General features: G+C 32.8%; 3 protein-coding genes across 6 annotated transcripts in view; 2 read left to right on the top strand and 1 right to left on the bottom strand.

Annotated features, from left to right (window-relative positions):
• LOC111414074 (cilia and flagella-associated protein 47-like) overlaps positions 1 to 17,604 on the bottom strand; it is a 29,900-nt gene extending 12,296 nt beyond the window's left edge. The window contains exons 1-8 of the mRNA XM_023045255.2: positions 16,592 to 17,604; positions 16,383 to 16,537; positions 11,590 to 11,779; positions 11,233 to 11,523; positions 10,897 to 11,182; positions 9,799 to 10,823; positions 3,573 to 4,713; positions 2,515 to 3,515 (exon numbers count right to left, since the gene is read on the bottom strand). Coding sequence (XP_022901023.2) covers positions 2,515 to 3,515; positions 3,573 to 4,713; positions 9,799 to 10,823; positions 10,897 to 11,182; positions 11,233 to 11,523; positions 11,590 to 11,779; positions 16,383 to 16,537; positions 16,592 to 16,843 — 4,341 coding nt within the window. The 5' untranslated portion in view covers positions 16,844 to 17,604. The remainder of the gene's footprint in view (positions 1 to 2,514; positions 3,516 to 3,572; positions 4,714 to 9,798; positions 10,824 to 10,896; positions 11,183 to 11,232; positions 11,524 to 11,589; positions 11,780 to 16,382; positions 16,538 to 16,591) is intronic.
• LOC111414075 (uncharacterized) lies at positions 16,959 to 24,883 on the top strand. Of its 2 annotated transcripts, none has more exons than XM_023045257.2 (3): positions 16,959 to 17,332; positions 17,389 to 17,636; positions 24,335 to 24,492. In XM_023045257.2, exons 1-3 carry the CDS (start codon positions 17,132 to 17,134, stop codon positions 24,459 to 24,461), a joined length of 576 nt encoding a protein of 191 aa, XP_022901025.1. In that variant the 5' UTR covers positions 16,959 to 17,131; the 3' UTR covers positions 24,462 to 24,492. The 2 variants fall into 2 exon arrangements, with proteins under 2 accessions (XP_022901025.1, XP_022901024.1); XM_023045256.2 differs by lacking the exon at positions 24,335 to 24,492 and adding an exon at positions 24,532 to 24,883 and having other exon boundaries at positions 16,960 to 17,332.
• Positions 24,884 to 24,969: 86 nt separating this feature from the next.
• On the top strand, positions 24,970 to 26,910 carry LOC111414030 (peroxisomal N(1)-acetyl-spermine/spermidine oxidase-like). Of its 3 annotated transcripts, none has more exons than XM_023045180.2 (4): positions 24,970 to 25,133; positions 25,186 to 25,425; positions 25,480 to 25,827; positions 25,878 to 26,910. In XM_023045180.2, exons 1-4 carry the CDS (start codon positions 25,081 to 25,083, stop codon positions 26,839 to 26,841), a joined length of 1,605 nt encoding a protein of 534 aa, XP_022900948.1. In that variant the 5' UTR covers positions 24,970 to 25,080; the 3' UTR covers positions 26,842 to 26,910. The 3 variants fall into 3 exon arrangements, with proteins under 3 accessions (XP_022900948.1, XP_022900946.1, XP_022900949.1); XM_023045178.2 differs by having other exon boundaries at positions 24,970 to 25,145; XM_023045181.2 differs by having other exon boundaries at positions 24,971 to 25,145; positions 25,201 to 25,425.
• Positions 26,911 to 26,963: the final 53 nt, after the last annotated feature.

The following is a 26,963-nucleotide window of genomic DNA, read 5'->3' as shown; positions in this document are numbered from 1 at the left end:
ACTTACAAATTCTAGATAGATCCGGTGACCTTTCTTATTAATATTATAATATTAGAGTGACTTTAGCAGTGAGTAGTAGATAATTAACATGTTTGCCGCGGAAAAGCGCAGATGAACAAATTGTCAATACTTAATTTTTTCCCTACGAAAGTGAATTTGAATATGCAAATGATGTTGAATGTATTACAATTATATTTTGCGTATTTCAGGAGTAGTGATAATGACCTGTAAACACTTATTCGATCTCTTGAAAACTTGTAGCAAGTTGTAAGCCAAATTTGGAACAAAAACTAAATTGTTTCCAACTTTTGTCGCGTGAAGATTTCCATGAAGATCAATACAAAAAACTTCAATACAGTTTCGCAAATTTCAAATCCGAAGTGAAATCAAGCTAAATCAAAGCCCATAAAAATGAAAACGCTTTTCTCAAAAACCTGATATTGATAAATATTGAAAATTTGATATTCGTGGGCTGTGTGGCTACGCAATCTCGGTAAAAGAATTATTGTTAACGCAGGACAAGCTGAGTTGAGTAAATCCGGAAAAAGAGATGCTTCCAATGTACTAAAAGATATTACATGCACCCCGAAATGGACAACAAAGTGCAAAAGAACGTATGAAACTTTCAAAAGTGAGAACGGTTTATGTTTGACACCGTTCCAAGCATTGAAAATGTGTATAGATCCAACACCTACATCTCCACGGTTCTGACATAATCACAAATAAAGAGATGAAATATGTCTAAAATTCCATAAACTCTTTAATCGCAACTGAGGTTGATATTGATGTGAAATGTTTCTCGTTAAACATGTATTCATAATGACAATGGTTGGCGGAAAAGTCTGCAACGCTATTAGCGCAACATTTACACGTCGTTGTTACATCTATGGTGCGACTTCCAAGGCTTCAACCAACTGGATAATAAAAAACAATTATCTTTTGAAGCTATTTAATTTGGGCTATCGATTTTACATGCCAGGACAAGACCTTTTGAAAGCATTTGACATACAAATTGCTACAAGAAATACAAGAAACACAGAAGAGAAGAAACAAATGAAAACGAGAGGAAAATAGAAATACGGGCCAAATTTCGCAAAGAAACTGGTATGTAAATGGGTATGGAAAAAGCTATTTCGATAATACGAATGATGGAAACACGAGCAGAAGATTTTTTGAGGATCTGAAATTAGCTGCAGATATTGGAGGCATCATTTATACTTCATTTATAGGTTAAAAGTCATACTTGAAACCATTTCAACCAAATTCTTAACAGATATCGAAAAATACGACAAATATGCACTGGAGACTGCTCGCTAATATGTCAAATTGAACCTTTGGTATCCAATGACACAAACAATGCACAAGATACAAATTCACGGAGCAGTCATAATAAAAAATGCATTACTACCTATTAGTCAACTATCTGAAGAGGCAGCAGAGGCGGGTAACAAGCATTTTAGGACATAGCGCCAAGACTTTTCAAGGAAGTTTTCTAGAGAGTTCTATAATAGAAATATATTCAACAGACGCCTTTTGAACTCAGATTCCTTATTCAATTGTATAAGGATAAAAAAAAGGTTTTGCCAGCACAGCCAAACCCAATGGTATACGAAAACCACTTATTTCTAAAGAAGATTAATTTATAAAGCTTTTTCTTCCTAAACGCAAGGACAGTAGAATCTAACAGGACTGCTACATCCATTGTTGTGACAACCTGCCCGCAAACTACGTCATACCATTTGCCACGCCCAGCTCTATGCGTTTGCTGTGGTTTTAGAGGTTACATCGTAGACGTATTCATATTATTTTTGAAGTTTTATTTTTTTAGACGTATTAATGTCTATCATGTAACCTCTAAATCTCTAAAAAAACACAGCAAACGCATAGTACTGAGTGACAGTTAACAGGGCGTGGCAAATAGTGTGACGTAGAGTGCGGGCAACCAACCCGTAGTGGGCTACAAAAATACAATGCATGTAGCAGTCCTGTTAGATTCTACTGTCCTTGCCTAAACCATATTATTCATAAAATAAATGTATACATGTTTACAAAACCTATTGTTGTATCCTTTTATGTCGCTTATAAGCAATTGGCAGCAATCTAAGCAATAAAAGAATTGTGGCTGGATAGAATACTCAAATACCCATATGAAATCCATATATGCATAGAACTAGAACTAGAAACAGTCGGGTTTAGCTGTCTTATTAGACATACGGCTAAACTCGTGTTAGTTCTAGTTTTAGTTGCTATTCAGTGCTAAACTGCTGTATATTTTTATTGAACTAAAAGTAGAACTAACACTAGAACTAGAAACATTCGAGTTTAGCCGTCTTAAAAGATGTACGGCTTTCTAACACTGAATAACAACTAGAACTAACTCAACTTGGAAACTACTTAGAATTTGTGTATTAAAATTTTTCATTCAAACAATTTAAAGTGGAAATTAATAATTTTTCATATGTGTCTGTTTTTGAAACTTCATTTCATGCATAAAAGTTAAATAATTTTTCTTACATCTAAATCCATTGTTGTCATAGATCTAGATACCAATCCTCTTTTAGAATCGGAAACCATACCAAAAGCTTCCAAATGATCTGGCAAAAAAGTTTCAGCAAACGCATAACTAGTTAAAAAACAATTTTCAGCACATCCAATTACAGTTGCATTCCAACTACCTCCACAACTACAAGTAATTTGTACTGTATTTGAAAATACAGCGTTTTCTTCTGCGGAATACTTAATAGTTACTTCAACTTCATAATCACAATCGTTTAATCGATAAAGTGAATCCCATTCTATATGCATAGTTAATCCTGGTAAATTTGTGCTTGTGGCAATTTTACAGTTTTTATAATGATCTCGAAATAGATATTTTTTTGTGCTGCAAGCGACGACTTTTAACGGTATCGGTCTTGAATAAAAAATCATTTTCTTCACACCTTCTTTTACAGGTCTAAACGCTATCTCTTTAATTGTTGTGTGTGCTTGTAGAACGAAGGTAAGTCGTTCTCCGACTATCGTTGGGCTAATGTAATTACCTTTAACTTCTATTATATTATGAAAATCAACAGCTGAATCGCTGCGCAAATAAAATGGTAAAAAAGTTTTATAATAACCGTAGGCGGTTGGATAGAATTCAATTTGTAAAACAGCTGTTTGATGAGCTTTTAAATGACAAACAACCGCACTCTCAAAGATTTCAACGTTTTCATCTCCAGATTCAATTACAAAAGGTTTCGTTTGTAAATCATCTGTACGAATGCAGACATCTTCATGTTCTTTTTGACAATTTGTTATTTTTAAATCGTATCGAGTTTTATAACGACGTCCCGCTCTTATTCCTAATGTGAAATCGATTGCAAGTTTTGAAAAACTTATTTTACCAGCTTTTGCTAATCCGGTTATCTTTAATACTTCTAAATTAACCGGAAGTGGTATTTCTTGAACGGATTTATAATGTATTTTTAAATGATAATCAAGTTTTAGTGAAATTGGATCGACCATTAAAGCTGGACCTAAAAAAATTAAAAATTAGAAATGGTAAAATAAGAATATAAATTGATAAGACTAACCTAAAATTCCATTTATTATAACGGGTAAATAAAACACTGATTTAGAACATTCCATTGGCATATAATGTAGATATAAAGTTTTAATTTCACTCGGAAAAAGAATAAATTCGTCAACCGGTGGTATGCCCCAATGAAATTTATCTTCGGAAACTATATATTCTGTATAATCACTCATATCAATTTCGACTTTAACGAATGCTTCGCTACAATTTTTTACGTCAAATTTTAAAAATTCCGTACTGCTAAATGGCACCCCTTTAAATTGTAACGAATTGGGAATAAATTTTATTGCTGGATAAACAACATTTCCAGAAATGGGGATTTCAAATTTTCCAACTTTTGTAACGTCAACAACGAGGACAGTTGAAAATTTAAAACAATTTTGAAATGTAACGCTCACACTAATCTCTAATAATAATTTTCCTTTTATAATTCCATTTTCCGGTTCAACTTCTAAATCATCTCCTAATTCAGTTTGGGCAACAGTGTAAGATAGAGATTGTTTTAATGGATTTCTAAACATAATCATTCTTGTCGCTCTCATATTCAATGGGATATTTTCAAATTTAATACTTTTAGTAACCAATTCAATTTTATCATCGGGTATTACACAATATACTTTAACAAATTGTACGTCTTTATCGCCGGAATGAAATTCTAAATCCGCTATATTTGGCCCACCAATATGACTATAATAAATTACAACGCACATTAAACTACTATAAGCGCGAACAGATCCACTAAAAGGTTCAACTGTAAAGTTACAAAATGGTAAATCCCAGAAATAATTAATTGTCGTATTTAAATTATTAATAATCGTGATATATTCGGTATATTTTCCATCATCCAATTGAATATTATACGTGCTCAATTGCAAAGAATGGTGCACAACATCAGCGATGATTATCACTTGCGTTATTACACTTTCATTTATATATATATCAATGGTTACGACGTAATAACCAGGTGGTCCAGCCATATAATCGATTTCGATTTCATTTTCACTATTCGCATGAATTATTCTTCTCAATGAATCGGGAAATAAAACGGATGGACTATCCGGTTTAAAATAAAGTCGAAGTGCTAAAGAATTTTGATTTGTAATTTTTAAATTCAACTTATAACCATAATAACAAGCTATCTAAAAGAAAAAAACAAATTTTATTCATTTTAGTCATACTATAATATTACTGTATTTGAGGAATTTGCATATATTACACATATTTCTTAGATTTACGATAAAAAGAGAATATTTTGTATTAATTAATTCATTTGGTGATGTTACTCATTTATGAGCGTTATATAAAGTGACCTAAAGATTATGAGTTCTATTTGTAATGGAGACTCAAGTTGAAAATTTGGGGGAAAAAGTACAAAAATGGTAAATGTCATAATCATTAAAAAACAACATAGATTCCTATAAATTGGGTTCTTCAAAAAGCCAGATAAACTTTAAAGTGCTTATTTACATGAGTGTCTATAAAGTCTATAAAGAATATTTACTGATCTGACCTGAGATCTGGGAGTTTCAAAAGTGGCAGCTAAATTGATGGGCTCCAGATTGAAAAAAAAACTAATTGACCAAAGGTACCTACCTCACTTTATTGGTACAGGAATTGAGAAAAGGAATTTGTTAACTAAAACCTGATTAATAAGCAAATTTAACCTGATTAATTTATAAATTCATAGAAAAGAAAGCTTCTGGATCTGTACCAGTTGGACAATTGATGCATTTAAAAGAACGTTATGAAAACCTGGCTGTCGTCCTTCACAAAGTGAAATGTTCCGACCACGATTGGATCATACATCATGGTCAACAAGGCGGATATACAAAGTACCCATGTTTTATTTGTGAGTGGGACAGTCGTGTTAGACGCAACATAGAATTAAAAAAGAATGGCCAAAAAGCAAAATCTTAATTCTTAACAGCTTAATTAACCCAAAAAGAAGTATTGCAGTATATTAAGGCTATTGCAAATAATGAGCATTGGCACACATTTCAAATACATGTGTAAAAAGTTTCCAGGTTTATCTGAAACTGAATTTGAGACTAGCATGATAGCAATGGAAAAAGAAGCTTGGGTTGTGTTCAAAGATGTGGTCAGCAAATTTCTGAATAAACTCAAACGATCCTAACTATAAACCAATTGTAATGAATTATAATTTCGTTTTGTTTATATTTGAACTCAGCTCTACCGGTTTCACCACGTCCTTCATTTGTCTGTGGGTTTCTTATGTATCCATGCTTGTTCTACCTAAGATGGTAATGTCGTTCGCACGTGCTTTGTTTATCAGTAGATTCAATCATCCCATTTTCATTTTTCGTATGGCATGTTCCAGTGCCAAACTAAACAACATTTGTGTCAGTCTAGTAATCACTCACGTTAACATAAAAATCACTCTTCATCAAACATTCTCCAAATTGCAACGGTAGGTTCTCCATTATCCCTTCAGTATTATCCACTCATTCCCATGATGCCCTATGCCTCCATGCCCTATGATGAATAGTATTAAAATTTCAGCCAATTAAAGCACAGATTGCATTCTTTACTTCGGTCTACATTTAAAACTGTACCACAATTCACCAGTTAGGCGTCTTTTCCACAACATATCAACCTTCTCCATACTGCACATAAGATTCCTTAATCAGAACCATATAGGCACTTTAAATCAGGTTATATATCCTGACCTCTCAGTCATAATTCACGTTCCTCTCTATCAACTTCCTAGCTGCCAAATATTCTCCACGACCTTTAGCCCTAGTGACGTGATTGTACAAATTATCTCTATCTTTTCTTATGTCTTTTCGCATCCAGCCTCATATACACCCTTACCTTAAATATATAGCTTAAATACCTTAAAAATTTGATATACAGGTTCCTTTGACCTCGACGATATTGTAGGTGTACCCGTATATTTTCAGTAACATGAATAATAGTAGTAAAATCATCAACCAATAGAGAACAAACCGACGGGACCTGAACCATATCATCTCTTACACAAAGTAAACTGGAAACAATTAAGCATTCTACGAACCCAACCAATTATGGTTGATTTCACACCTTTATCAAAGGCTGTCTTATAGCAAAAGCTTCAGCGTTCATGACGATACAAACCAGAATTTTCTCCTTACTAAGAGACTGTATAGTGCTAGTTCAGTTAACTTTCAATACCTTCTCAAGAAGTTTTAGTAGAAATGAGGTAAAATTAATGGGTCAAAAGGCATTGACACGGCACATCACAGCTTAACTTAGTCTATTACATTAGTCTATTCCGTCGATATATTTTTTCGTGCAACGCAAAACATGAAAACCATTACCAAAGTAGGTAATATTAGTATTCTCCCTAGAAGCGAAAATTCAGGAACAATTTTAGGAATAGCTTGGAGTGGGTTGGGTTGAGCTGTATAACATTCACCAGGTTACATAACAAAGGGTCATGAAATTCTGAATCTCAAGCGAGAATCATGTGCATTTTGCGATTTTTCAGTCTCATTTTCTCTTTTACTTCCTTCAACATACATTTTTTTCTTTCGTATATGTCTCTTCTTTCCATATCTTGATGGTATATTTAAATTTTTGATAGCAACACAAATTTTACCATCTTCTCCTTGCTGCTTTTATCTTCTTATCAAAAATTATCCAATAAAAAATGTTTATAAAATTGATGAACTTGCCAATGAATCAGGCAACAAGGTCATTCGATTACTTCAATATCATTATTAATTCAATACCATTGAACTAATCAGGGTGAATTGAACACAACATTATAATAAAAATGTGGATCAGGATGGATATGGTGAAGAAAAGGTAATCTCAATGTAAGGCGAGGTAATGTGTAAAGCAATTTGTTGACAACTGCAAATGTATAACAAAATGGACAAAATGTGGACAAAATGTATAACTCAGTCGGAGGAGCAAATCATGAAACAGTGGAGGCTTCAACTTCTCTTATGATAAGATTACAAGAGGACAGCAGTGATGAAGGCGTCTAAAAATACTGACAATACTCTTCATCAATACCTTCTTGCTACGAAAAGTCGCAAATCTTTTTCTCACCCACAATGCACAAAATACAATACATGCCAAAATAATTGCAACACTTCGAAAAAATGAGTCACCAAGCTGGTATCTTAGCAAATAATGCATGGAAAATATATAGATACAGAAAGAATTTCAAGTTTTTATTATTAAACGTTCAAATTTTCTAATATTGTATATACTACAAAGTGTTAAAAATTGTCCTAAAAGAACCAGTTTATCTTGAGTGAGTCTGAACGAAATTGCGTAAATGGGGCAATTTTTAATTGCTGCCGTCATTTATCTTCATGATTTCTATTATGCATTGATGATGTGATAAGATGACCTTGTTCAATGTATTACGACTCATAAATCACTGAATATGTTGATCGATGTTAGAAGCATTAGACTTCTGCCCTATACTGAATCGAGTATATTAGTGTCAGGACTATTAGGAGGTTGCCACATTACGTTTATTGAAGTTCTTATTATTCTTATCAAAGTGCGGTTCAACGTTAGCCTGTTGGATAAAAATGGATGTATGGCTTTTAGAGCAAGACCATTTAGCCTTCAGTTGCAGGCAGAAGTTTGTCACATGAAAACTACCACTAGTTATTGTATCCAGAAGACTGGATACTACTTACAGAAGACTAGATACTGCTGACAGAAGACTAAATTCTGTGAATAGAACAGTCAACAGAAACTGTAAGTCCTGCAAGCACTAGCTTATAAAAGACTAGATACTGCTGGAAGAAGACTAGGTTTTTTGCTGTGAAATAGACAATCTGTAACAAAAAAGTTAATAACTGTATCACAAAGTAAATAGCATTTGGTGAGTGACGTTGTTTCTTCGATTGTTAACATGGTTTAACAAATTGTCTGACTTTGAAGGAGTCTGAAGAACATAACCAACATCGTCGTTCTGGAAGCGGAGGTCCTCGAGCGATTAACGAACGTGAAGATCATCACCTAGGCCAATGAATCTTAGGGTGCGTTTACGTTGGAGCTGCGATAAACGATAATAGCGACGATACTAGCAAAATGACGAAATTGTTGTCATAGTTTTATATGCAAGTGTTTATATTGGAGCCAACGAGTGGCCAACGATAAGAGCGACGCTAATTGTATTCCCTATTTTCTTTGGTATTATCAAATGTGGTCGGCAATAATAGAAAATTTATACAGAAAAATGTATAATTCTATATCTTCAATAGTAATAGTATTTAAATTGGATTGCGACTAAGATACGTTTTAAATATTTTCAGCAGATTCTTTTGGTCTTCCAGTATTACTTGGGGTGATGTTTCTTCCTTTGCTTGTGCTTGTTTCTTGAACGTGATGGTTAATGCTTTCTCTATCAATGACAATATTATGTAGCAAACAGATACACTTAACAATATCATCAGCTACATCTGTAGTTGTTTGTATCGCTGTTCCTAGAATTCTCCACTTAGTATACAGTATTTCAAAAGCACATTTTTTATCTGTATCAATTTATTGTCTTCTATAAGGTTTCAATAGATTACGGAGAAGTGGAAAGGCTTCACACCTATGATAACATGGAGTACAGTGATGTATATTCCAGGAGTTTCCAGGAGGATAACTCCCGACCTCATATAGTCCACATCTGTCTGAACTTTCTACACGAAGAAGGAGTATAAATTCTATCCTCGCCTGCTCGCTGTCCAGATGTAAACCCGATCGAGCAAATGTGGGATATTATAGGTCGCTATACATATAAGACATTTGCCACAAGCATCAAATACTTTGCAGGAACTTCGTCGTCATCTACAGCAAGCTTGGGATGAGATTTTACAAGATACCATTAATTATCTCATTTAGTGCATGCCTGGCAGTTAGACAGTGCATAAGCAATCGTGAGGATATAACATTTTATTGACATAAATTGTTGCTATTTTTTTTTGTTATGATTTACTACTGAAAATTAAAAATTTCAGCTTTGTGACTCAACTCTTTCAAGGCGGTGCATTTTTTTGGCACGTAGTTTAGTTTTAACACTTAATTCTATTTAAAGAATCATGAACGAACTTAACAAATGCAACTTATTTTATGGTGTGTGGCTAAGAAAGTTTACATAAGCAGGTCTCGAGTAACACGCCTTAACTCAAAATAATAGCATTATTCATTAAAGAATAGTATAATAAAAGTTAAATTGTTTTTCATCAATATTTTTCTTTAATATTTACCTTTCCAGTTTCAATCACTAAAGGTGAAACAGAAATCATATTTAATTCAATCGGTGATAAAGGTAAAAAGCAATCCCCTTTAATCCTTCTTTGATTCAATAGACTTCCACAAATCATAGGAACATTATTAAAATTAACTTTATATTTTTCAGCATACGAATATTCATCTTCAATAGCTTTTAATGAAGTGTTTCGTAAATATCTTAATTTATCAGCTTCTCTTCTTATAAAGTTCGTATAATAAGCTCTTATTTCTCTTTTAAATTCTCTTTCAAATACTGTCGTTTGGTAAGTATTATCTATAGGAGGAATATATCTAGGTTGTTTCCCAAAAATAGTTGTAATTTTTTCAGAACCGCAAATTCGTGGCCTTAAAGAACATGGTCGATCGTTTGGGAAAGCAATTATATCAGTACGATATTTATCATCGATCGGTTTTGAATCAACGAATATTGATTTTGGTTTACTCATTAAATCGCAATATTTTAGACCTTCGCAAAACATTCCTTCTTCTTTTATATAATTCGGATGTATATTTGTATTAATAACCGGAAGTGGACACTTTTTTATTGCAACCGATTCTAAAGTAACCGGAACAATAAAATTTCCAACAATAACAAAATCGTTATTATCATCTTTGGGTGAATTATAATGTATCAATTCAAAACAAATTTGTGTTTTTAACAAACCAATACAATGATGGGTAAGAAATACGGTTATCTGTTTCTTTTCTCCAGGTTTTAAGAAAATATTTCTCTCCAAATCAATATAAGCAACTTTTTTGTAATGTAAAACAATTGGTAAATTTTTGGAATTATTTCTTAGTTCTAATACGCGAGTTAATTTCGTATTTACTTTTTTTTCTAATAAAATTAACTCGTCTGGAATCACCGTTACATTTGTATTTTCGGCCAAACCGTGTAAATAAAGTCTTACAAAGGGACGTTCAGCTTTCATTGCTACGTTTACTTGTATTGCAGAACTTTCGGTTCGAAATAACGAAAGATCAGCAGTTGCATATGTACCTAAAATAATTTTTTAAATTTATAATAAAATAATGTTAAGTCGTGCAAAAATAAATAATTGTATAAAACTTACCATCAGCAAAAAACGAAGATGTTGATGTATTATGATGTGGGGCAATAGTAAGTAAAACTGGATCGATAAAAATTTTTTCATTAGGATTAATATCTTTATAATTAACTTTACATATTTGAAAAGAAGCAAAATAATATGGTTTTAATCTACCAATATTATCTATGAAATGCTTAGGATGAAATGTTAAATGAAAAAGTTTCGTTTCCTTTGGTTCGAAACGACCTTCGGAAGGATAAATTTCGAAAAATTTTAAGTTGTTATCGATGTGTTTACAAGTTGAAAATGGCTAAAATAATTAAAAAAGTAAAACATTTACAACAAATTTTATATATTTACCATAAGTCTCCCATCCTTTAATTCCACCAAAACACAAAACATCGAATTCGTTGAGCTATAATTTCGAACTAACAATCGTTTTGTGTAATAACTTTTATAATAAGTAGTTGGGAAATCAATAACTGTAAATTTTGAGGTTGCGTTTGGATGAATTGCTTCGAATTTAGCGGTTATAATCAATCCTTGAACCGCTATCATTCTTGGCGTGTCACATCTTATCCATATTTCAGTGTTTATTAATCCTTCTCGATATGTTAATAATCGTATAGAAATTACTATTGTTTGTTTTGCCTTAAAAATTAAAAAAGAATTACTTTACCTGTTCAAATTTATAATAATATTTTCTATTTTATTTACTTTTATGTAACCTTTTGATGGTTCTATAAGAAATTCGTGTTTTCCACCAGCTATGTCAAAACAATATTTAGTTCCTTTACTCCCAACGTTTGTTAATTCGACGCATTGTGGTGGAGATTGTAAACCGGCATCTAAACAACCGAAATCTATAAAAGAAGGGTTTACTGTCAATTCCGCTGAAGAAGTAGTTCTAAAAAAATTAAATGGATAATAGAATTACTTAAATTATAATGTATATAAAAAGTAGGAGGACAAATTCAAATTCGATAAGATCGTAATGACTTTGAAGAATGCATAATCACTTCTTTTTTGTGGTTTAGCTATCCTATATGTTGTATAGAGTTCATTCGTTACCTAAACATATTAAGCCTATTTTAGTTCAAGAGTTCTGTAGTTCCGAATAGTTCTGAACCTTTACGCGCATACGTACAATATGCAATATGTATGTGCAGAAAAGTTCAGAACTGTTCGGTACTAGAGAACTCTTGAACCAAAACAGGCCCATTGGCATCTACACAGTAAGTTATTGAACTAGAAAGTGACAAACAAAGAAACGCAACTTTGTCTTTGGATATAGACGTAATTCTGCCAAACATTAAATGATAGCAAAGATTCAGAGACTAGAAGATGATTATGAACGCGACTGTGAGTGATAATAATGTAATTCTGGTCGTAATAAGTAGCTGTCACGCAACAGAGAACCCCGAATCACAAATACGCATTAATATGTAACTTTGCCAAAAAAATAACTACATCCATCAAGAATTCGACGGATAAAGAGATGCCCCAGTACGAAAACAATGAAGAAAGAACCTTTTGTATAGACAAGCAATGCACATGTACGCATGACAAGGAAAGAGAAGGAAAGAAACAAGTAGAATAAAACAAAACTGGTAAAATATTTCTAAAAAAATGTTCAAATATTGTCCAATCCATTTCCAAAATAACTTATATTGATACTTGCAGTTTTAGAACAATTTTGTAATTCATCCAATACAAATTCTTTTTGGCATTTTGCATTTTAACGTCGTCCACCAACTCATCCAACTCGTCATTTCATCTGCTTACCAGTTTGTCAATAATCGTTTGATATGGTAATAAAAATGGTAATAAAAAAAATGTCAGAATCTGGTAGTTGCTTTTCTTATCGGTTCTCAAAGCATGTGTTATCAGATTTTCAACGAGAATATATCAATATCATTACAAACAAGAGAAGATAGAGATAGAGCTATGCCCTACAGGTGTAAAACAACAAATTGGCAATCGAAGAATTCATCAGTTGCTTCAGGGTTACCTCAGGGTTAGGTTTTCCAAAAAGACATACCGAACTTAAGCAACCTAAGCTGGAGGAATATAGTTGGATTAGAAACTGGAGTATGTGTGTCCGCACTACAAAATACACCTTCCTCAATAATCACCAGCACTTCGGCACCTATATGTGACAGTGGATGTTGTATGACAAGTATCGGAACATTCATCCATTTGACGAGCGCTGACGATAATGTACGGATGGCAGACAATGGAAGCATAGATAAAGAGAGAGTTAAAATAGGAAAGTACCTACAGCAAGGTAAACGAACAAGTTAGCCAGCTTAACAAAAACGATGCATGTAAAAACTAAGATCAACGAGCGAGTAGAAGAACAAAACAACAAAGGAGAAATCATGGAAATAACGGGAATGTTGGCGAAAGATGTAAAGTTGGCGATCTATTAAGTCAATTCCAGAATGGCATAGATACCTAGATACCTAGTGTTAATAACATGATGTATAGTCTGGTCATACAAACTACTATTCTATCTTAGGGGATGGGAACAGATACAGTTTAGACGATCACACAAACAGATAAGTACGAGTTTTGGACGAATATAAATATATTGTCGCTTATGCAATAAAAACGTGCATAAACACGGTAGAGTAAGGAATTGTGTTGAAAATGGTGATAGTATCGTCATAATAGTACTAATGGATATTAGTAACGCTGATTTGTAAGATTGAAGAAGCGAAACTGAGAATATGCAAAATATAATAGCACCGAGGAAGATACTGGAACGTTCTTTTTATTCTTCAGAAATTGAGCTCTGTATATCCATGGTGAAGTTGATAAACTTAAAGGCAAGGAAGTATTCAGAAAATCTATGGTGTTAAAACAGTATTGAAAAACAAAGAAATTAAAGGATGTGCCAAGACGTATTTCTAAAAAGGCGGAAAGTAATATAGGCATCGTCAGAGCATAAAAAAACTGTTAAAAGGATACAAAAGCAAGAAAATATCCTTTATGTCATAAGAAAGGACATCACTATAGAGAAAACTAAGGCAAATGGAGTAAACTCTAGTAATTCTTTAATACACAAAAAACTCGTATTAACAAGTTAAAGAACACCGACCCAACAAGGTAATGAGGCAACAAGCAGAAACCTGGAGAAAATCATATTAGTGATGAGGCCATCACGACTACCATGAATCTCAAGGCCGAAAAGGACTACTTGAATAAATCCATCTTGGATTCGTCATCTCAATAAGATAGCTCCACTTCACGACTATTAACACAAGTAAAGGTGTAAAGTGTATCAAGGATTTGCAAGAGGTAACACTTGCTATAACTTCATAATGATGAATAATGTCAAGAACCCTGAGCTAATAAATCCAAGGATGAGGTTCAGTGGTTTAAAGGATTTTGTTTTCTGCTGCTCAAGTGAGGATAAGATCTATACCCCTACCTATATACCTTAACATGTCAGTTGAATTAAAACATCTAATGTTGCACCTAAGCGCCTTCAGAGCTTCTGGCGCTTCGCTACGTATCTGGAAGTTGACGAAATGTCACAGTCAACTTTGTACCTCAACCAGGTAACCCAAATTACTTCAAATAAAAATCAATTTTTTTTATCACTGCTATCACCACGTGTTTCAACAATTATAATTTATCATCTTCAGACGTAGCTGGTTGATTCAGAAAATAACATTCATAAATACAAATTGAAAACAGTATGAAAACAGACAATAGGTATTTGAGCTTATCCAACCAGTCGGAATTATAAAGGTTAAGGACGCTGGCAGCAGATATTCCAAAGATGAGGTGAATATGTCCTTACTAAAATACCTAATCTACGCTGTGCCACAACAGCAAGTATATAAACACATTTTTAGCATTCTGAAAGTAGTAAACAGTTTTCTGCAAGCAATATTTAGTCATCCATTAGTAGTTTCTACTCTTATCCAAATAGTACTTAATTTGCTGCGAGCACAGTATCTAGCCTACTACCAGCTTTATTTATTATTCTATGTAGGATCATGTGTTCCATTGGTAGTATCCAGACATCCATTAACAGCAATTTGTCTTCTACAAGACGGATCTCGTCTACAACCAGGAGTATCTATTATTTTTCCAGAAGTAAGTAGTCATCTGCAAACAAATCCAGGAATCTATTAACAGCTCCTGCTCCTGGCAGCAATTTTTAGCCTTCTGAAACCAGTAATAGTGTTCTGCAAATAATATTTAATCCTCCATTAGCACTTCCTAGTCTACCACCAGGTACATTAGCACTCTGTCTAAACCTTCAGATCTACAATAATGGTTCGCTATTTTTACCAACACTAAACAATCTATTTAAACATTCGGTAGAGTAATGGTAGCCTTTAGATTAATAATAACCAATTTAATTAAATTTAATAACCAATTACCATATTTTACTAAAAGAAGGTTGTTTGAGTAACAATCTTGTTAAGCGTTAAGCGCCCTGTGCACTCGAGATGATAATACTCTTTATTTATTTATAACAGTTCCATTAAGCGCATCGCTACAAAAAGTTCTTGGTCACAACTTGGTAAATGTATCCTTAGCATAACTATAAGTCTTCTTGCGGTGCGTTACAAAATAAACTTTTATAACATAAAGTTTGTTGATTCACCTTTTAGTCAATCCAGTATGTGAGAGGATGTAACAATATAATCTTGTGTGATTGACCTCATAATGATGATCCTTGGAGAACATTTCTGTACTGGTTGATGTGACCAGAGTGAGTATGGAAAGAATGCACAAGGAGCCCACTGGTGTCTTGGTACGGTGTGTAATAATACATGATCCACGTACCGCGAGAATAAATTTGTGTAGCACACGCCAGTTGAGATTCTGTCATAGGACCAAACTCTTTTATCATCTCTAGAAAAATTCGCTACTTGCTTGGAAAACTTGCTTCACTCGCTAGTAATTGTTTTTTTATAGAAAACGATTAAGATTTCTGATCAAATTTTGCTATCAATGCTATCAGTTATTTATTTATGCTGTTCTCAAAAACATATGAGTTATATATATATATGTATCTTAATCTCTTGAGTAGTCTTCTCTTGAAAATGATACTTCCGGTATAGTTGAAATGAAAAATTAATCATGTTCACATATTTGCCACATATCCAGCTAATATTATCAGTTAGCAATCTTTTCTTTCATTTTATGCCAAAACCAATAAGATAAACTGCTTGAGCAATGAAATACAAACATATAACATATATTTATACTTCATGATTTGCTTCAGTCTTTTTATTTTCACTGTCGTTTTACAACAAATCCTCTGAAAATACTCCAGAAATGTTCATATCACATAAATGATAATTTTCTATTTTATTTAAAATTTTAAATTTCCATATACCAAACCAAAATTGGTGTATATGTTATCAAATAAATGTATGTACAACATAAATTGCATTAATAAATGCATTTTCACATTCAATATCATTTTTATAACCAATTTGAATTTGTCCTATTAAATTAATAATTAGGAATTAAATATTTACATATCAATTTCTAAATCATAACGTTCTTCGTTTATATAAAGAGGTAAAGAAGATGATTTAACGCACACTTGGCTGTACGTAAATTCAATATATCTTTCTATGCATAATCCGGGTGATAAATATAATCCACGTGGAAAAATTTTTATTGAATACGCCTAAAAATAAAAATAATTTGAACTGATATTTTTAAATTACCCAAAAGAAATTACACAGGAAGTAGGGGTTGCCATTCTTATGAAAGCAATATTTTTTCCAATGTTTTGCAAAACAATTTTCGTTTTAAAGTGTTTCCCTTCATAAGCACCTTTAAATATGATTCTATTAGGTATTATTCTAACGTTATGAAAATCGGTCCAAAATTTCGGTTCTTGTTCGTTGTGATCGTGTAGGGACGAACTTTTTTGAACTGACAGTGCTTCAGTATAACAAATTAAATCTCCAATAGAACAAGATTCCTCCATTCTATATCTTATCTTAGTTTCTTCGAGTATTTTTTTAGTAATTTGTCAAAGTTAACAAGAGTGAAAAGTTGTCATTTAGACTGAAGACAAGCAAGTAGGTGATGAAGAGAAAACAAAAATTCGCGTACGTCAAATCGCAAGTGTCCGTCGCGTTTCAGGTTTCGCGAAAAAAAATAAGGACAACCAAAGGGACATTCATCATCCGACTCAAAATCTAAATAAAAATAAGAAATTTTAATGGTTTATCCATAGGATTAAAAGTGAAATTTATGAAATTTACGAAACAAAATGGGTAGATGTGGTCCAGTATTTTTGGCGTTTCTTTTAAGTTGTTTCGGAATTAATATATTTATAAAAGAAAGATCAGGATGTGAACCCCTAATATCATCACTTATTTTTTTAACATCAATTATGGTTGTCTTATGGCAATTACGACTTTATCCCGCTTCCTTCAGAAAACTTTCCATACACTTTTTATATGTGGTTGAGGTAAGTTTCAACAACTTTTATAATAACAAATCTTAAATAATTATATCTCATTTTAGTTTTTCTTTTCTGCTTTTTTAATGGAACACTTAATGGTACATTTTTGGACTCCTTTAGAGGAAAGAATGACGGAATTTTTACCGAAAATATCCGATTTTGAAGATGAAATTTTAAAACAAGGAGGATGGGCGTGTGGTGGATTATTCACATTTTTACGATGGGATGAAACTTTGGTTGGCGCAAGTTATTTATTAAGTCTTTTCTTTTTATTTGGAGCTTTACATGGAATAAGAGCGCTCGATTTTAGGTAATTTAAATTTAACCTGTTTTTATTAAAAATGAGACCTTTGGAAGACTATGTGGTGTAACGAGATTCATTAGATATCTTCTAACAGCAGATAAATGGACAGACTATTCTTGTTAAAGATTATCGACCTGAAAGATTCATAACAATTAAAATGTCAAAATTTAACCTGTTTTTGTCAAATCAAATGTCAATTAAACAGTAACCTATAATGACATTCTTAAATATAGTCAAATTTGAGTGTCTATCGCGCAAACTATGTACATCAGAATCAACATTCTTTAATGAAATTTGTTTTTTCTAATATAATGAATCTATTTAAACTTCTTACACTTTGTATCTTCTGTAGGTTTCGTTTGGACGTTGTAATTATCCATTATGATGATTGTTTTTGTATTGTTTATTTTTTAACTGGTTTCCTCCAATTCCTTATGGTATTCTTCAGAAAAATTACAATAACGTTGATTTTTTATACAGGCTGCCCGGAAATTGCGTTTATATATTTGAAGGGGTAATTCTACATAAAATCATGAAGAAAAGTTCATATAAAGGTGTGTCCTTAAATGCTTCCTAAGGGAGGTAGAGCACTTAGAAGAAGACGTTCAATATGTGGTTATTTCTCATTATTTCAAAAACTACTAGGGTTAGAAGCACGAAATTTTGCATGTCTAGCTATTTTTACGAGGCGAAAACGATAATCGAATGAAAAATTAGAAGGAATGTGCAGTTGCGGAAATAAGGGATAGGGGGCGCAATTTATTTCCCATATTTTTTTTTTGCTTTGCTCTTTTCACTATTTTAACCTCAAAATTAGAATCTACGAAAAAAAATACTTGAAAAATGTTATGCTTATAAAATAGTCTACGACCACTCGTTTTCAAGATAAATAATACTATATAAAATACTGCACACAAACATGTGTATTAATTTAAACAAAAATAAAAAGTTTAACTTAAAACTATAACAAAAAGCGCTTAAATTTTTAACAAATAACACTAAAAAAAAGTTATAAGTATTGTTCAAAAATTCCACCATCCATGTCGATGCAACACCTCACTCGTTTAATTAATGAACTTGATTTGTCTTCTTCAAAGTGCTCTACCTCCCTTAGGAAGCATTTTAGGACACTTTTATATGAACTTTTCTTCATGATTTTTTATGTAGAATCACACCTTTAAATATGTGATCGCAATTTCCGGACACCTGTATATTATATTTGACATCCTTATTTACTAAACTTATAAACAATCATTTTTCTTTACAAAATACCATACAAAATTAGTCGAAATCAATTCAGAAAACAAAAAATACAAACAATCGTGTTTCAGTTTTTTTTTTGAAAATATCATAAATATTTACATTAATTTCAAAACTACAGCTATTTGATTCCAGAATGGTTTTGTTTTATCAGTTTTACGACATACAGAGTGTTGAAATAAAAATGTAAGATAGACTGAGTTAAATAATATAGTGTGGCCCGCTTAATTGGGATACAGAGCAATCAGGTCACCCGCTTATTTACAAATGGGATAAATTTAAAAAAGCTGGATTCAAATCAGTAAATTAAGATATAATTTTATTACTTAATTTGAGGCAAATATTCTGCCATAGCAATATGTATGCAACATATTACATAATTTAGAGTACCATAAAGTGAAGGTTCAGTTTATGAATTCCCACAACGATTTTTCCCCAAAAATTTAAAAACAGTAAAGGACCAACGAATGTGGAGAATTTTTCCACCAAGACAACACAGACAATATTTCGGCAATGGGGTACATATTCGCTTGGAATTATTGCTAGAAGGGACTATTAAAAAAATTCTGGAAAATATCCCCATTAATTTTTCTAACCCCTTTATTTTTTTCAAGTAACATACAAATCTTTTCAATTCATTTAAGTAATTTTTGTATTCACTTTTAACACTTTAAAATCAACAAAATCATTTTTTTTTAATTTTTTCATCCTAATTAAGCATCCTAGAGATGATTTAAATGGACAAGAAAAATTTTGAATGGATATGGATATCCGGCAACTATCCGGTATTCGGCCTATCCGGATATTAAAAACCTATTACTTAGTACTCCTCCATTCACAGGAATTAGTATCTCTTTTAGGTGTTGGACAGTGCAGATAATAATCACGATCAACCCCAATAGGACGTTTTTCATTGAATACAACTTTATTTATATCAGGTTTGTCTTTAGCAACCTCATTGTAAAAATCCCAATACGATATATAAAATCTCTTGTTGCAATTTCGTCTAGTTTCCTCCTCTTCACTTGTAATTCATCATCACATTCATTACTAAAAGAACTGTCGCTGTTATCACTTTCGATTATTAATTAAAGTATCCTCTTCTTAATGCAAGAAGCCGTTTCGAAAAATCGCTTTTAGTTTTTAAGAAATAAATTTTTGAAATGATTGACAATTTTTTCGAATTTTCCAATTTTCGCCGATTAAGTTTTAAAAATTTGTATAAAATCCACTTCTTGGAATATGAGTATGAAAATTTCCCAATGTGTTAATAAAAGTGTCCTCTTTCCAATGATCCAATCCGTTTTGAAAAATAACTTTTAGTTTTTGAGAAAACAATATTTGAAGTTGTGATAAAATTTTCGATGTTACAATTTTCATCCATAATTTTCAAAATTCGCTATAAAATCAATTTCCTGAAGCATCCTTGTAGAAATATCACCAATTATTAATTAAAGTATCCTCTTTTTAATGCAACAAGCCGTTTTGAAAAATCACTTTTAGTTTTTGAGAAATAAATTTTTGTAATGATCGATAATTTTTTCGAATTTTGCAATTTTCGCCGATTAAGTTCTAAAAATTCGTATAAAATCCACTTCTTGGAATATGAGTATGAAAATTTCCCAATGTGTTAATAAAAGTGTCCTCTTTCCAATGATCCAATCCGTTTTGAAAAATAACTTTTAGTTTTTGAGAAAACAATATTTGAAGTTGTGATAAAATTTTCGATGTTGCAATTTTCATCCATAATTTTCAAAATTCGCTATAAAATCAATTTCCTGAAGCATCCTTGTGGAAATATCACCAATTATTAATTAAAGTATCCTCTTTTTAATGCAACAAGCCGTTTTGAAAAATCACTTAGTTTTTGAGAAATAAATTTTTGTAACGATCGATAATTTTTTCGAATTTTGCAATTTTCGCCGATTAAGTTCTAAAAATTCGTATAAAATCCACTTCTTGGAATATGAGTATAAAAATTTTCGAAAGTGTTAATAAAAGTGTTCTCTTTCCAATAAACCAACCCGTTTTGAAAAATAACTTTTAATTTTTGAGAAACCAATATTTGAAGTTTTGATCAAAATTTCGATGTTGCAATTTTCATCGATAATTTTCAAAATTCGCTATACAATTAATGTCTTGAAAGATCCTTGTGGAAATATCACCAATTATTAATTATAGTATCCTCTTTTTAGAATTGTTTCGTTAGTTAAATCAGCATCAAAAAAGTTCATTTTGTATCTTGGACCCAAATAATTTGACCTATCTTATCAGCTTTCTTATTAAGTTCATTTTTTATTCAAATACCGCAATAATGTGGCAATGTAGGGTATCACTTCAGAAATGTACCAGAAATTATAACCATAATGGCCGGGTAGATATGCCGGATAACCGGATATCCGACCGAAGGGGTTACCGAATATCCGGCTCTTCGCAAAATCATTAACCGTTCCATCACTAGTTTTTACCATATTCAAAAAAACTTTGAAAACACTTCCTTTAACTCGGCTAATACCTGTAAGACCCATCATAGCATACGCGACAGAGACAAGACAAGATACAAGCAGGGCTCTACAGATTATGAGAACAATCGAGATGAAAACATTAAGAAGTATACAAGGCAAAACGACAAAATACAGAACCAAGATATCAGACAACAATGCGGAATAAGGATATAGGAAGATGGGTGAGATAGAGGCGAAGTTTCTGGGATAAACATAAAAAGAATGAAAGACGACAGACTTTGTTGAATCTCATCTTTCAGGGAAGACGTATTGGCAATGAACGGGCAATAGCCTACCGATAGGAATATCCATATTCGAAAGAAGAAAAAGGTGTCCTTTAATGTTACTGAATTCTTTTGCTATGTTAAAGATTCTGAAGATGTTTTATATCGATCATTTTGACACATCACCAAGCTTTTTCTGTTTGTTGGTATCTTGGAAATACTTTCAAAAAGGGTAAAGATAAAAAAACTTTTCAAGCTTTTATAAGCTTTATCCACAAAAAATAAATTAATTTTCGTTTATGTATGTAGTCAAAAATATAAAGCAGCTGGTATGGCTCTAACTGAGCAACTTTTATAACAAGATATATTATTTCTTTGCAAATTTATTATGATAAAGAAATTTTGAGAAATTCTGCTAAAACGATCTCAGTTTAACCCTTTGAGTAGAGTTAATGACTAAGAATCGTCATTAGCTTGATACTACTTGAATGTAAACATTTATTTTGGTGTACATGGCCGGTACTTTGCGAGAAACTAGTTCATTTCCAAACGTCACATTCAGCACGAACGAGGAATAGCAGAATACAGTAAAGGAAGAGAATATCCTTGCCATGATCTATGGTCAACCCCAACCCCAGTGTTAGTACGCGACGAATGTACACACATTTAGTGAAAACTTGCTATATTCAACAATGTGTTCAACATTTGGTGTCAGAAGATATCCCGAGGCAGTGGTATTTTGTCAATTGTTGAATAAGAATAGGAATTGGCATTTTATATACAGATGAATCACAATTTACTCAAGATGTTATCAACAACACACATAACATGCATCAATAATTGAACATCAACGTTGTAATATGAGGTGTGAAACTTAAGGACCATTTATTTGTCTGATCGGACAAATGTATTTAGAACTTTCATGATTGTTGGAGCATGTACCTCTAGCAAGACGGTTAAAAGTCACTGGTCATCTAAATGATCATTACCCTAATAACTGGCTTAGTCGAGATTTCACATTTCGTCAGCGAGATCTCTAAACCTTAATCCACTGGGTTACAACTTATGGGGTTGTATGAAGAGGGGGTTGAATAAGATGTTATTGAGTACTAGCTCTGCACTAGCTGTATCTTGTAGGGGTGGTTGCATCTTCACCCCATCTTTTCAAAATATGCAATGTAGGAAACTTTTGGGAGCGTTTAAGGACCTTGCCCTATTGCAAACCGAAAGAAGGTGAGCTCCACAAACCGACTGGAGCACGCGTTCCATGCTTTCCACGATTTTCGAAGTCCTTGGTCGTCCTATCCAGGTTTTTTTAGTGTCGAGCCGACATCCTCGATTTTCTTTAAACATGTTTATATCTAATGCCGACACCTGTTGTAATTTTATTCTGAATTAAAGATTAGATTTCTGTCTCCGGCTTTTATATAAATTTATTTTTGTTGCTTTTAACTTTTAATGTGGTCACTACCAATTTTTTATGAAAAGTTTTCCTTGAAAGGGTGCAAATGTTTTACGATTGTGATAGCGCTTTAATGGACGGACTATTTCTCACGGCATATCGCCGCTGTCACACAAAACGTTCATCACGTCGTATTCAAATAGGCATATGCCCAAGTTGCTCAAATTGGTTTTGCGTTCACCAACAGTTTGGTCTCCTAATGTTGACGGTTACTGAACGCACCCGTTGCTTTAATCCTCTTGCAATGATCAGTATTTCCAAGAACTTTTCTACTTTTTATATTGTAGCGACCGTTTAAGTTTTCAATTTTATGGCAGTTTCAGGTTGAGAATACAACTTTATGTATATACTCGTTCTCGTTTATTTTCAAGGTGAATTCAGTAAGAGAGAATTGTCCTTAGTTAGCACAGTTGTCAATAATATAAACTCAGGTTACTTTTGGTTCAGGTTACTCCTTTCCACAATCTGTGATAACCAGGGCATGGACAGTTTAGAAAAGTGATTTTCAAACGCACCGCACTCCAGTCTCAAATTTCAGCAATATAAAACGATGCATGAAAGGGAACCTGTTTTAATTCGTTTCATGTGAAGAGGTGCACATTTCCTAAACAGTGCGGACCTTGGTGATGAAATAAACATGGTGATAAAAAATCAATTTGTGATGATACTTTTTTAATATCTTTATTTATTTTGACATTTCAGACACTAACTTATGATATGTTATCGTGTAGAAATTGCAAAGATTACTTCTACATAGAAGAGCTTACAATTACCGCAACTATTTTCTTCTTGAGGCACATAGATAAATGACTTATTTTGATAAAAATTCCTATGGGATTGAATCTAACTTTATAAGCAAAAAAAGTACTTGTATCTACGATAAACTCATATCTTGGTCTATTAGTAATGTACACTCAGCTACGTCATCTTGACTTAACAATACGGGAACATACATTTTAGTTGATCAGTTATGTTACGAATAACTTATACACTTGTCAGATTTTACAAACACGTGTCAAGATAATTGAAGGTTAACATAATCATCTAAAATGTTCGAGATGCATCAATACAAAACGATTGTTTCAACACCCTGTATTTCAAAAACTAAACTATTTCTGACTTATATTTCCTTGGTGTGAATTTTAATGTTTTTATCACTTTAAAAAAATTGAAACACCCTGTACTTTTATAAAAAACATAAAAAGGTAACAGAACCTAACTAATAAAAAAATCTGTGATTGGAATTTGTTTTAGGTTGAATATACTCCTAGGAAACTATTCCGAATATGATAATAAAAACTCGAGAACTTCGTTGGCGTGTAACTGTCCGTTAGGTTCTGAGTACCCAACTATTAATAATTTTATTGAAGGCGAAACTTAAAAGAAACTAATAAAAACGCATAAAAAAAAGATTTCTAATTTTTTTCATTTAATGTTTCTGCAACTTTTAGATTAATAAGGTATGGTGGTGTCTCGGTATTTCTAACAGACGTTTGTGATCGGGCATATAAATTAAAGAGACGTATCATGAAGATGTTCTTTACGAAGAGAAAGTGTCCAAACTATCGGAGAATTCCTAGAAACACCTTGGCGTATCAATCTGGTAATAATGGAATTTCTCTAGACGATTCGGATGATGATTTTTGTCCAGATGAGGATGAAGATTATGAATTTAACAATAAATTTAGCAAAAAATTTTCATAAAGAATTTTATCGGTTAAGAAAATTTTAATTAAAATCGTAAACCTTTGGTGGTGTGTTGATAAAATTGTTTTGTAAATAAATTTATATAAAAACATTGTACATTCAGGTCTTTTTATTCTATCTTAACCTAAAAAAATATTTTTTTTTGATAAATGCATAGTAACAACATACAAAATTCTTCTAATCAATGTCAAACAAATGTAAAACGCTTTTAACATTTTTCCTTTAAAAAAGAAAACTCGTCATTTTCAAAAATGTCATATGTGTGAACCGTGAAATTCCCGTATGAATCAAAGATGTGGTTTTCGTGTGGTCGAGCACCGTCCGCTGTCTGCAAATATTTAAAGCGGTACAACAAACAGTAAGTATCAAGAAACCTCTTCAGAAACTCATTCTTGTAGGTGTTTTTTACTTAGAAATACTTCATCTACAAACACATGCTTCTTTTCCGTTTCTTCACCTACCCATCACGCCAAAGCGACCAATTTCGAAGTATGCCATATCACGGATTCTATGGTTGATCCTTGTAAACCAGAACCAGCAGTTGTTATTGTTGGCGCTGGAATTGCTGGACTTTCAGCTGCTCACCGATTATCTCAAAGTGGAATTAGTAATTTTACTATTTTAGAAGCCACAGATAGGTAAGATAAAATAATTTAGACATTTTCTTAAAAATATATTGGAAACCATTTTAGACCTGGTGGAAGAATTCACTCGTGTTGGCTGGGTGATGTTATCGCTGAAATGGGTGCTCATTACATCGAAGGTGGATGTAGCGCAAATCCGGTTTATAATTTGGCAGCTCAAGAAGGTCTTCTACAACAACCTGTACCGAGAATTGATCCGAACAAAGGTTTATTTTGCACGAGTGATGGTAGAGCGATAGATGCACCAGTTAGTTGTACGGCTTATCATGTTTTTAAACAAATTGAACACGAGGCTTCGCTTTTATTCAGTTTGGGTGGTGGTAAACATGGGTCTTTAATGAACTTTTTCAGTGTTAGAATACAACAAGAGTTACAAAACTTTCCGGAGGACCAAAGGTCTATAACAAATTTAATTCCGATTTTGTGTTCATATTTTTTCTTCTTAGATATGATGCGTCTAGAATAATGTATGGTATGACAAGTGGAATTAGATCAAGATGGGGTGAAGATCTAACAAGAATAAGTGCGGAAAATTACGGTAGTTACATATCAATTCCCGGTGGGAATGTTCGAGTACCGTTGGGCTTTGTTGGAGTTCTTGCACCCCTTCTCCGGGAATTACCCGATTGCAGTTTAAAATATTGCAAACCGGTTGGTAATATTCGATGGGGTGCTGTTCAAAGTAGAAATAAAGGACCAAGAGCAGTGGTACAATGCTGCGATGGCGATGAATTTTGCGCAGATTACGTAGTTGTCACGGTTTCTTTAGGAGTTTTGAAACAACATGCTGATAAGCTTTTCTGCCCAACTTTGCCATCCGAAAAAATTGAAGCTATAAAGGCTTTAGGTTTCGGACAGGTTAATAAAGTATTCTTAGATTACGCCCGACCGTTTTGGGTTTGGCGCGAAGGTGGGATTAAATTCGCTTGGTCTGCAGATGAATTAGCTTCACGTTGTGATTGGACGAGAGGTTTAAGTTCGGTCGAAGAAGTCGAAGGTAGCAAACACGTCCTTTGTGCGTACGTTTCCGGTCCAGAAGCTGCAGTTATGGAGAAAGCTTCCGATGAAGAAGTCGCGGAAGGAATAACTAAAGTTTTGAGACAATTCACTGGAGATGCGTCTTTACCGTATCCTTCCACGATTCTTCGCTCAAAATGGGTTACAGATCCTTATTTTTGCGGATCTTATAGCTATATGGGGTTAAATTCAACAATTGGACATCAATGTGATTTATCGATGCCTTTGCCTGGTCCTTGCGAACCGGAACCTCCTATTTTATTATTTGCCGGGGAAGCTACGTGTGCTGGTCATTATTCAACCGTTCATGGTGCTCGTTTAAGTGGAGTTAGGGAAGCTGAGAGGATTATACAATTGACGAAAAAACTCGGAGGACCACCACCGAAACTTTAGATTTTTTTGTGTATTTTTAATGTCTATATTATATTCTACAAAAACGTGGAGTAAATTTATTGTTGTGTAGTTGTACTTTTATTTATAAGAAATCAATAAACTTTGAGTTAATAACCATAATT

Source organism: Onthophagus taurus, chromosome 6 (assembly GCF_036711975.1).
Source record: "Onthophagus taurus isolate NC chromosome 6, IU_Otau_3.0, whole genome shotgun sequence".
NCBI lineage: Eukaryota > Metazoa > Arthropoda > Insecta > Coleoptera > Scarabaeidae > Onthophagus > Onthophagus taurus.
This window is presented reverse-complemented; position numbering and strand designations above follow the sequence as displayed.